Source organism: Belonocnema kinseyi, chromosome 10 (genome assembly GCF_010883055.1).
Source record: "Belonocnema kinseyi isolate 2016_QV_RU_SX_M_011 chromosome 10, B_treatae_v1, whole genome shotgun sequence".
Taxonomy (NCBI): Eukaryota; Metazoa; Arthropoda; class Insecta; order Hymenoptera; family Cynipidae; genus Belonocnema; species Belonocnema kinseyi.
In genome coordinates, this window is record NC_046666.1 from 92,737,077 (window position 1) to 92,750,127 (window position 13,051).

The 13,051-nt window shown below is 33.6% G+C and overlaps 1 protein-coding gene across 1 annotated transcript in view; it reads right to left on the reverse strand.

The window, feature by feature from the left end:
• Positions 1-13,051, reverse strand: part of LOC117181260 (glutamic acid-rich protein-like) — a 71,518-nt gene that overhangs the window by 53,306 nt on the left and 5,161 nt on the right. Inside the window, exons 2-4 of the mRNA XM_033373823.1 lie at positions 9,704-10,101; positions 9,310-9,444; positions 8,908-9,209 (exon numbers count right to left, since the gene is read on the reverse strand). Of these exons, the coding sequence (XP_033229714.1) occupies positions 8,908-9,209; positions 9,310-9,444; positions 9,704-10,101 (835 nt within the window). The remainder of the gene's footprint in view (positions 1-8,907; positions 9,210-9,309; positions 9,445-9,703; positions 10,102-13,051) is intronic.

Sequence of the window (13,051 nt, forward strand, 5' to 3'; positions counted from 1 at the left end):
TCTAGTCGGGAGTGGTGCTGACTGAAAACAGATGATTTGGAGCGATTCGCGCGCCATATGTTGGTCATTCTAAGGACTTATTGAACTACCCTCGTATATTAACGGGCGCCCATAAAAATTGCATTTAGGTGTCCTATACATTTTTAATTAATAAATATATTTTTGATTGTGTCGGAAACAATTTAATTTAAAGTTTCGTAATGTAGTTGATGACAAGAATATTCCTATCGCTTTTACTGTTTCAATAGAAGTAATTTATTTTTAAAATATTTTCTTTATTAGAATCCAAAACATGCATTATGGAATTTTTTAGGAATAATATGGTTGAAAAGAAATTTGAGGGCACTTTTTACTTTACTAGTATTACTTATAGGAGTAGACGTGTAAATCGTGGATATCATTGGATATTCTTTTCACTACTTCCATGGAAATCTAACATATTTATTTGTTTAAACAATATAATCTTTTTGGGGCGCCTTGAAATGGCTTAGGGGGCGCCAACCAAGGGGGGCACAACCGGGAAACCTCGGCTGCGCCCCCATGCCAGTCCGCCACTGGTATCACATGCTCGATATGCAGGCAAAAAAGAAAAATGCTGACATTTACTCAGCATAAGATGATTTGGCAAAAGCTAAAGAAGAATGTTATCCACATTCGATTGAAGTAACGGAAAAAGGATTTACAATCGGATTAAAATTTGTATTCGATCATACGATATCTCGGATTTTCACAGATCATGATATTTCTCTTCCATTGACGGATACAAGGAAACCTCATAACTTGAAGTCAATGGTGAAATCCGGTTGTGATGGTTCTTCAAGCCAAAGAACGTACAAGCAAAAGAAATATAATCCAGATATGGTGGATAATAATATCTTAAGCATCTTAATGATACTACTGCGACTTCACTTAGAGAATTCGATAAATTCTGTAGTGTGGGCATATCCTAATCCATCGACAATATCATATTGCAGGCCAATACTATATGAATTCGCACAATAAACCCGACGCCGAAAAAATATGCAACTATATTAGTTCAATAATACCTTGGACTAATACGCTTCGCATAAATTAGAACTCTGTAGGTAAAAAAGTCGAACTGTATATCTTCATTTAATTTGTAGTTTTATCGGTTTGTGTATAGAACCGACGCTATACAGGTAGCAATACCGAACTACATCGAATAAGTAAGTATTTACATGGAGCAGTTCTTTATGTAGAACTCGCAACATTCATAAGTTGAATATCAGCTGTTCTAATGCATTGAAACATACACTGTTCAACTTTTGTATCGGGTACGTAACAAAATTTGAATAACAGCGCTTCGGTAAAATAGAACTTTTACAATTTAAAATACTAGACGCGCTTCGTTTAAACAACGATCAGCTGCGATTCTAATCATGCGAAAACGCAGCAGTTCCACGTAATATGAAATACTCACATTGAAATGTCAAACGGCGCTAATTCAGGAAAAGCGAAACCCGACCCGTTCAATGTTTTCATACGCGAAATCTCGGCGTCTAAACTGCAGTGCGTCGATATAGATATACTAGCTATGCTTCGTTCCGTTAAACTCTGCTGGTTCGAATGACGACGAACAGCGAGAATTGAACAAATCTGTAACGTAGGAGCTTCGCGTGAGGAGTGCGCTGAGTTGAGGCGCCGGACAATATGTGTTGGGAAAAATTAAACAATAATTATTTAAATATCAAATCTTGCAGGCTCTCAAATTTAAACTGTACAAGTAAATAATTAAAGTAACAAACATCGTTCATGCAATAAAGTGCGAGAGTTAAGGATGATGAACGGTCAAAGTTACGATAATGCCGTATTGAGATAGTTGCAGATATAGAACACTATCGGATCAATCAAGGAACGCCAGCTGATCAAATGAAGTAAGATTTAGATTTTTCGCAATGCAAAATGCAAGCCGATTGTTAATCTAACTTCGTATGTCCTGCAACTACGCAACTTATCGCGTACCAGTATCAGTACGTGATCAGTTGCAAACCTAGATTACAATAATTGTATACTTCCAGCATAAACAAAATTGATTGGTTTTACTTTTTAATTGTTATAATGTAATAAAATTCGTTTTGTGGTGAAATATAAAAATACGTGCGTCTAAATTTTTCAAAGTAAAATTCATGAATTTTTAAAAATAACAATTTTGAGCTTGCACATTTGATCCGCTGGAGTCATTTTTATAGCTAAATGTTACTAAATGGCAAATCTCCATTTAATTGTATCCATTTAATTTACCGTGCACCACGTAATTTAATACGTATTCTACAAGAACTTTTTCAAAATTAATATTTCTCCACCATTCAAAGTAACTATCAATGGTGATTAGACAACCCGGACGCGCCTCATCGTGCATCAGGTCCGTTCAAACATCACCTACGATAACTTTTTTGAAATTTGAATGTTTTCAATAACCAAAACAATTAAAAATGGCGAGTCGACGCCCCGGGTGCGCCGGATCTTGCACCGGGTCATTTAAAACGTCATCTACGAGAACTTTTTTGAAATTTAAATTTTAGCCATAACCAAAACAATTAAAAATGGTGAGTCGACGACCCGGATGCGCCGGACCGCACTTCAGGTCATTTACGAAAACTGTTTTGAAATTTTAATTTTGTCCATTAGCAAAACAAGTACAAACGGTGAGACGACGACCCGAGTGCGGAGGATCGTACACCAGGTAGTTTAACACGTATTCTACAAGAACTTTTTCAAAATTCAAATTTTTTCAACACCAAAAATTACTACCAATGGTGAGGCGATGACCCGGGTGCGCCGAATCTTGCACCGGGTCATTTTAAACGTCATCTACGAGAAATCTTCGAAATTTACACTTTGCCACTAACCGAAGCAATTACCAATGGTAAGCCGACGACCTAGGTGCGCAGGATCGTTCACCAGGCAGTTTAACACGTATTCTACACGAACTTTTTCAAAATTCAAACTTTTCCAACATAAAAATAGCTACCAATGCTAAGGCGACGACCCGGGTGCGCCGGATCGTGTAACAGATCATTTTAAAGGTCATCTACGAGAACTTTTTTCCAATTTAAATTTGGTCAATAACCAAAACAATTGCAAACGGTGAGTCGAGGGCCCGAGTAGGCCGGATCGTGCACCAGATCCTTTAAAACGTCATCTACGAGAATTTTTTTGAAATTTAAATTTTGCCAACACCCAAAATAAATAAAAATGGTGAGGCGAAGACACGGGTGAGCATGATCGTGCACCAGGTCCTTTAAAACGTCATCCACGAGAACTTTTTCGAAATTTAAATTTTGTTGATAAACAAAATACCAATATTGAGGCGACGACCTGGGTTCGCTGGATCGGGCAACAGTTCATTTTATACGTCATCTACGCAAACTCTTTGAAATTTACATTTTGTCACTAACCGAATCAATTACAAATGGCAAGTCGACGACCTGGGTGCGCAATATCGTGCACCAGGTAGTTCAACACGTATTCTACAAGAACTTTTTCAAAATTCAAACTTTTCCAACATCAAAAACAGCTTCTTATACTGAGGCGATGACCCGGGTGCGCCGGTCATCGCCCAAATTGAAATGTCTAAGAGTTCTTGTATTTGTCGTTTTAAATGACCCGGTGCAAGATCTGGCGCACCCAGGTCGTCGCCTCACCATTGGTAACCAATAATGTTACAAAAAAAATGATGTTGACAAAAAGTGGATTTCTTTCAAAAAAACAACTTTTAGTAAAAATTAATTAAATTGATTTTTTTGTGATAATAATTTTGGTTTAAGGAACGTTTATAACATGTTTTTACGATGAATAGATACAATTAAATGGAGAATTGCCATTTAGTAACATATATCTATAAAAATGCCTCCTGCGGATCAAATGTGCAAGCTCCATACTGTTATTTTTAAAAATTAATCAATTTTACTTTCAAAAATTTAGACGCACGTATTTTTATATTTTACCGCAAAACGAATTTTATAACATTATAACAATCGAAAAGTAAAACCAATCTATTCTGTTTATGCTGGAAGTATACAATTATTGTAATCTATGTTTGCAACTGATCACGTACTGATACTGGCACGCGATAAGTTGCGTAGTTGCAGGACATACGAAGTTAGATTAACAATCGGCTTGCATTTTGCATTGCGAACAATCTAAATCTTATTTCATCTGATCAGCTGGCGTTCCTTGATTGATCCGATAGTGTTCTATATCTGCAACTATCTCAGTACAGCATTATCGTAACTTTGACCGTTCATCATCCTTAACTCTCGCACTTTATTGCATGAACGATGTTTGTTACTTTAATTATTTACTTGCACAGTTTAAATTTGAGAGCCTGCAAGATTTGATATTTAAATAATTATTGTTTAATTTTTCCCAACACATATTGCCCGGCGCCTCAGCTCAGCGCACTGATCACGCGAAGCACCTACGTTACAGATTTGTTCGATTCTCGTTGTTCGTCGTCATTCGAACCAGCAGAGTTTAACGGAGCGAAGCATAGCGAGTATATCGATATCGACGCCCTGCTGTTTAGAGGCCGGGATTTCGCGTATGAAAAGTTTTCATACGCGAAACCCGACCCTTTCAATGTTTTCATTGAAAACATTGAAAGGGTCGGGTTTCGCTTGGCCTGAATTAGCGCCATTTTATACTTCAATGTGAGCATTTCATATTACGTGGAACTGCTTCGTTTTGGCATGATTAGAATCGCAGCTGATCGTTGTTTAAACGAAGCAAGTCTAGTATTTTGAATCGTAAAAGTTCTATCTTACCGAAGCGATGTGATTCAAATTTTTTCACGTACCCGATACAAAAGTTGAACAGTGTATGTTTCAATTCTTTAGAACAGCTGATGTTCAACTGATGAATGTTGTGAGTTCTACATAAAGAACTACTCCATGTCAATACTTACTTAATCGATGTAGTTCGGTATTACTATAGCGTCGGTTCTATACTCAAACCGATAAAATTACAAATTAAATGAAGATATGCAGTTCGACTTTCTGACCTACAGAGTTCTAATTTATGCGAAGTCCAAGGTATTACTCAACTAATATAGTTGCATGTTTTTTTCGGTGTATAAAAAATCAATTCAGTAATAGCATCATTTCAAAAAGAAATTGATAAAATGAAGCCCACGATAATAAAGAACGATTCCGGTACTTTTGTGATCGAACCTGACATGAAGTTGACGATGCTGGACCAAAAAGTTTGCCAGGCTCTTTCTGGAACTTATCACTATGACTTGCTACATTTGTCAAGCCATACCTCAAGAGATGAATGACGTTGATACAGTACAAGTCCGCTAACTTTCCTTCCGATAAGTGTACACTCCCCCTAAAACGACATCACACATACGGCACGCGCACTAATTGAGGTTCTCCCACTACGTGTGTTATTTTGCTCATGATATCCGTCCATGATTTACGCATGCGCGCACCTAATATCGTGCTACTAGAGGGGTTACCCGATAAGCCCGCAATTCCTCGAATTTTTCGGCCCTACAATCTTTGAAAAATTGGGGGTTTGCCTACCAAGTCGGTGGATTATCGTCAAAAGATTTTCTGTTGAGTGAATCTTGCATGCAGTGTTATGATTCATTCTCAATCCATTGAAATTGAAAACCCGTCTTTTTCAAAGTGAAACTGCAAACATTAGGAATTTATTGACCTAAATTGTTTATGAATATTTAAATATTACTAATTACCAAAGATACATTTTTTTCGGAATATCCGTAGCCATTCTAGCGATTAAAGAAAAGAAAATTTTGATAAAACCTTAAATTTGAATATTTTGTCATGAGAATTATTTATAACAATGGTTATTGTTAACTTCTCAAATATTTTAGTGACTAGCAGTCATTCGTTCAACAGCTTGAAACATTTGCAGTTCAAATTTTTTTTCTTATGCGAGGGCCAGCATTTTGAATTTGTTAATAAAAGTTTGAATTGTTATATTTGACCGAATATTAATAAATATTTATTATTTTAAGGAATACCTGAAGTCGCTCTGGCGATTGAAGGAAATTATAATTTTTTAAATCTTTAATTTTAATTCTTTGCCACAAGAATTGTTTATAACAATGGTTATTCAAATGTCATTCCTACATAAATAAGAAGCACTTTTAGCACACAGAAAATTTTGTTTACTGATAATAAGACTTTGCTAATTTTATCATAAAATTGGTTTATAACAAATAAATGGAATAATGAACAAATTATTTGTATTCTATGAGTCCCTAAACATTTATTTAAGACAATATAAAGTTTACCTAATCAGTTATTAAAGCGTAAAAATATTGTTATGTACAAAATTTCAGTTTTTCCATACTTTGAGTGAAAAAATTATTGATAAACAAATAGAGAAAAAAATTTGGAGCGTCAAGTTCTTCAGAATTTAATGAACTTTAATTTTTTTAATTCAAAATCGGACCAAAATTGAAGGCTCTGATCATTTTTGAACGAAAAAAGTGCATTTCCTGTCACATACTATTTTTTATTACACCAGTCAATCATGAGTGCAAATAGGTTTGCATAGAGTTCTAACCTAAGAATCCGAGAATATTTAGATGCGGACTCCGGTAATGTGCGTTGGGTAAGAAGTCGATACTGAATTACCCAAAGTACCCTAAACACCCTAAGTAAAAATTTTAATTCCTATACTAAAAAGTTCTATTTAGGTATCTTTCGCAGTACATAAAATCGCACTTATGATGGCGGTGTGATAAAAAATTATTTGGAGGTTGCCAACATCAAATTTACATAAAAATTGAGATTTTGGTAATTTTTGATTATTTTTTCAATATACATATTATAGTAGTTGTCGAAAAATATCTTCTGAATCAAAATGGTAGCTCATGTAAAAAAAAACTCTCATTCAGTTTCCGATTGGAAAAAAATTATTTAGCGCCGGCAGGTGCCAAAACTTTTGAACATTCCGTATACAATAGGATATAAAAGATGAGATGAAAAGTTTAAAACCTTGACACTAGAAAAAAGAAAGAACAACAAAAATATATTTCATAAGGCTTTTCATGGCTTCTCAATGAATAAAATTTAATAATCATCGTATATAAGAAAAAGGTTTAATAGATGAAAAAGATTCCCCTGATTGCGAATATCTTGGTTATTATTTTTTTTTCAAAGTCCTGGTCAGTTTTTATTTAAACAATTTTTTTGGACAATTTCATTATATAATAACAAAAAATAATAATTTGATTAGCATATCCTATTAAAAATAAAACTTTTTGTTTCTTGCCCTTTTTTTGTAGGATGAACTATTTGCTCAGAAAGATTTAAAACTTGTACATTGTAAATTGTACTTTTATTCGAATGAAAACTTCTTTCCTTTATTTGTTGTTAAGAATAGCTAAAATATCACAACATGACTTTTCCCATACTAAAAATTAAATGAAAACAAACGTATAAACAAGAAGAAAATATTATTTCCATTTACGTCACATTTTTGCACACAGTAATATGAAATCATCGCGTATTATAAAAAATAAAACATTTCCTCGAAATAGTACAATTGGTCAACTAAAAATCAATATAGTAGAATAAAAAATCGACTCATATATTTCGCGGCATATTGGATAGTACAATGGTACTTTTTGGAGAAAATATTCTAAACATAAAGATAAATTATACAGGTCTGAATAGCAATCTTTTCAGGTTTATAATGGATTTGCGCAATTCTGTTTCTTCGTCCTTTTATCGTTCGAAGAGCTTTCAGTTTCAAGAAATACAAACAACTGTCCGAAATTCGAGGTTAGAGTGCCACTAGCCTAAAATTTAAGATATATATTTTTTTATTTCGTTAAACTGAAAGGTCGACAAAATCATGCAGTATGCTTGAGAAAATAGATTCTACTCTTGAGACATATTACTTATTGTACATTTCTGACTTATACGTTTAGAATATTTTATCCAAGATTTGTATTGATTGCCATGACGTCATGCTAAAATACTCAATTCAAACCAACGAGGGCTTGACGCTCTTCGGGCCTCTTTTTTAATTTGCTGGCCACTGAAGCTGATGAGAGCGTACAGGGACCGTGCTCGGAGTTGCCTGAACTGTGCAAATAGAAATAACCGTATGCGGAAGTGAAATAGGTGTGACTTCACTGTACTTCAGTTTGTTGGCAAGGTTCCATTAAAAAAAAGTCATAGTCCAAATTACACATGTTTTTGTCCACGACCGTAAAAAATTATTACTTGTTTAAAAGATGTTATTTTCTCTATAACTCATGAAAATTTATTATTTTCTGGGTATAATTACACATTTTATAAATTGTTTAAAAATAAAAAATGACTTACTGTTGGCTTTTCATGGGATAGTATAAAGAAAATTTTGGTTATTTTGAATATCTTTAAATATAAAGCTGATTACTAATTATTTTCTTTTTTCAGAAGTTACAACCCAATTGATTAAATAATTATTATATACATAATCATCTTCTTTGCAGGAATTTTGAAATAGTTTTACAACATCATTTCATTGAATATTCCCATTAATCTCCGAAAAACTATGTATAGTTAACTAAAAAATAAATATTTAAACAACTGGGTTCTAACTTTCGAAAGAAGAAAATAGTTCATAAGAGACATATTTGAACAGATTTCACTTAGAAACAGATTCACTGTTTAAACAAATTGTAAACTGTGTCATTAATCTCAGAAAGTATTAACTTTGCACGAATCTCAGAGAAAAGAATATTTCTGAAAAAATAATAATTGTTTAGGAATGTTGCTAAATAGTTGTGAAATTTGGACTATGATTTTTTTTTTAATGGAACATTAAGAAATCAACTGAGAATGAAAATACCAATTTTAGAATTTATTTTCTAAAAGTTTTCCTATTCTATTTGTATTAAATGAAATATTTACGTACCTATTGTTCACAGCCTTCACTTCACTTTTGACTGATTTATGATTTAATCTGGCCCAAACAGTAGACGCAATGCGTGGCTTGGGTGTTACTACTTTTATCACGCTTCCTTTTGGTCCTCGAACTTCTTTTTTAGATACTTCACTATCATGATCACTATCGACTTCGCCCTCTTCTTCCACATCTTCCTCCTCTACGCCCTCATCTTCATTCTCCTCCTCATCCTCCTCCTCTTCTGATTCTTCGTTATTTTCAACCATTTGTTGGTCCTCGTTTTCAGAATCTAATATCTCTCCTTCTTCTTCCTAGAATTTATTCACGAGACATGTGAAATATTTTTTTTTTACTCGACGAAAATTAGAAAAAATTACAATGTTATATTAATTAATTAAAAAGAAAAATTACCTCTGATGCATCTGCTTTCGAAGATTCATGTGTTATTGCTGGATTTGTTACTACAATCTGAATCGCAGCTCGAACAGGCTTTTTCCTCAGCCTGCCAAGTCTCATTCTCAAGTCGTTTGTTGTGCTGATGGTAAGCTGCAGAATTTTCCAACAATATGTTACAAATTGATGCATTCTACGAAAGGTAATCTATCGTTTCGTTACCAATACAAAAGCTTCTACTAGCTATTGAGATAGCACCGCCATTTACTACCAGAAAGCGTGTTTAAATCACCATCTTCAAAAGCTGATAGGCGTTTTTGTACGGGAAATAAAACTAAAGACTATTCTACGTATAACCCATCGAAATTAACAATTATTTTCGCACTCGTTAAAAAAACTACTTCTAACCAACCTGAGTACATGATTTGCTACGACGTTTTTGCATTTTTTTTTCCTCGTCGTCTGCGTGCATGCGCATTCGAAGTACTTTACTTTTTCTGCACCATTCTTCTTCGCTGTCGCTTTCGGATTCAGTATCACATTCCTCTGATACAGACAGTGTATCTTTGGGACGATTTTTTGAGCCTAATCTCTCTTTCACATTGTTTGCCTGATCTGTTACGTGAAATTTTTGTATAAAGTCTTCTTCCAGCGTATCGTTGACTCCCCAAGTTTGTGACAAGTCACCCCAGGGATTTTTTGATTTGCCTTTTTCGTCTTCATCTGATAAGTTTCCTTTCGATCTTCTCCTAGTTAGTGTTGTTTGTCGGTGCGTTCTTTTCCGAGATTCTGTAAGGATTTCTCGCGCACCTAAAAGTATATTATTAAATTGCATTAATTAATTTGAAGTAGAAACACGGTCCAAGAAGACGTTAACCAGTACCTTATATAAAGGTTCCGTAGACGTAGGCTTCAATTTTAAGTAAACGGTTTCTTTCCCGAGGAATTGGTTTTACTTACTTTAGAAAGTTACAAATTTCAAAACATATGTAGATTTTAATGATTTTTTGGAATTGTTTTGAGTGTTTTATTCCGACGTTATTGAATTTCAAGTGCCGTAAATTAAAAATTCTTTAGTTCGGTTGATTTGAAAAGTTTTTAAACTTTCGAAGTATATTTCTAATAACATCTCAAGTAAGTGATTTTGTACCGTACAGTTTTACAAAATTCATGACTTTCCCTTGACTTTCCATAACCAACAACAATTCCCTGTATTTTTCCCATTACTTCCAGGGTTTCCCTGACCTACAGCCACCCTGGACGTTATACAATTTTTACAGGCTAAAAATTGAAACTAAACCATTTTTGCTTAAAATTATTCTTACTTCAAGATCGAAAAGAAATCTATTTTGTATGACTAATTTTATGCAAAAAGAGCATGAAAAATATTTATAATTAAAAACCAGACTTCGAAGTCTATTTTATCATGAATAATTTCATTCAAAATGAGCATGAAAAATATTCACAATAGACAAGAGACTTCTAAACTACCTCACTTTTGGGATTCTTAGGGACAAAACTAGCCAATGAAAAAAGGCAGAGAATAAGGGGAAAAGTCAACCAAAATCAACCTTTTCACATGTTCCTTTCTCCGGCCTTTTTATACTAATAGGGAACCAACATGTTTCAGGCTTAATTTAGACCCCCTCGTTAGAGATATTTTATAGGAAAACTACTAGGTATGATTAGTAGATTCTTATGATAGTTAAAAATCAAACATAATACCTACAATTAAAAATAGATGTACCTACACACAGACACAGGGTGTCCAAAAAGTAACGAAATACTAAATAATTTTCCAGGTAAAATATTTTTGCAAAAAGGTCAATTGGAGTAAAATTTACTTGAAAATTTACTTGGAGTAAATTTTAACGAGGAATCCAGTGGTGATCTTTTAATTTACCTTCAAGGTTATTTCAAGCTCAAGTTTGTTTTTTAAAAATTGGTCTGCCTAGTCCCTCCGCGAATTGACTACGTGGTGTCAGGCAAAGTCCGGAGTAGCACTTTCACTTCGGACTCTACCTAATCAAATCGCGAAGTGCCGGACAGGCTCAGGCAAATTCCGTAGTAAAAATAAAACCTTTGGGGTTTACTTTTCCCGCTGCAAAGTGGACTGGCTCGAGAATTTCCAATTCAAAATAGTCTGTTGATCGCAATTGTGAACAGATTTGAAAGTTTTTTTTTAGAAGTGATCAGAATTAAATTTTTAATATAACTTATTGAGTACATTTATCAATTTCTGTTTCAATATATTTATCCAACGCAGGTTTTTTCTAAAAAGAAAGAGAAAAAATCAATCCTTTTCAGGAAAAGCCGATTATTTAATGCGAATTCATAGATATATAATCCATACAAGGCACCAATCTATTATTTGTAATAAATTAATTATTAATTACAACAATGGTTTATTGTTGATTTATTTGATGAAAAATGATTCAATATAAAGTAAAATACTTTCTACTATAAAAGATAAACTGCAAAATTTTATAGGTAAAAAAAACTACAATATTTATTGTAAAAACCAACTATCCAGTAAGAAACAGATAGTAATAGGTGTTTCGTTTTTAAAATTCGTTATTAACATTCAAAATATTAATTTATTGAGATCGAAAATCACTGTTTAGACCATGCTACTAAGATTTAGTATGGCAAATAAAAAATATGTCTTTGATTAAATTAGGCAAATTGAATATCTACTTTGAAAATGGTTTAGCAATAAAACTTCTAAACAAAAGTTTCTTTTGATTTCGTATTAGTTTAGTAACTAATAAAGAAATGTTATTTCCACACTCCCTCTCTCCCGCCTCCCTTTTATTTAGGGATTGATGCACCGACTTAGTTATCCTCAAAACAACAATAGGTTAATCTAGTTCCTGACGTGGTCGCGGAAGTTTGGAAGATTTTTGAATAGAAGTTCTTGTACTAATGTTGGAAGTATCACAAAAGTAAATTTTTTATCTTATGGTTTGAGTTTCAGTTCACATTTCCGAATAAGTTGTTTTTATCACTTCGGAATAATATTTATAAATCGACAGTGTTTTTGAAAATTCTTAACGATGGCTCACGAAGCGAAAAATCAAGCGATGAAAATCAAATTCGAAGACAAATTTAGTGCCCTCAAAATTGCAGAAAACTCGTCGCGTATTTCAAATTTAGAAAGATACTACGTTAAATATGATACACATCGAGTTTATTATTCTATTTTTTGTTTAAAAGATAATTTGCGTTAAATAAATAATTATATTGAAACAAAAACTGACACATATAATCAATAAATTTTCTTACAAATTTAATGCTGATCATTTCTAAAAAGATAACTTCCATATCTGTTCACAATTGCGACCTATAGACTATTTTGAAATATAAATTCTCGAGCTAGCATACTGTGCAGCGGGAAAAGTAAGCCCAATAGATTTTCTTTTTAGCCCGGACTTTGCGTGAGCTTTTTAGGCATTTCGCGATTTGACTAGGCAGAGTGCGTAATGAAAGTGTTACTTCGAACTTAGCCTGATACCGCTCAGTCAATTCGCGGAGGGACTAGGCAGACTGCAGTGTGACAGCACATAGGACTTTGCCTATAACGTATATATTAGACTTGGAAAACTGAATAAGGAAAAGGGTGGGAAAGAATTACGATAGAGAACGTATAAACACACACACGCGCACACACACATATATGTATATAGTTGTGTGTGTGTGTTTATACGTTCTCTGTCGTAATTCTTTCCCACCCTTTTCCTTATTCATTTTTCATGTTTTA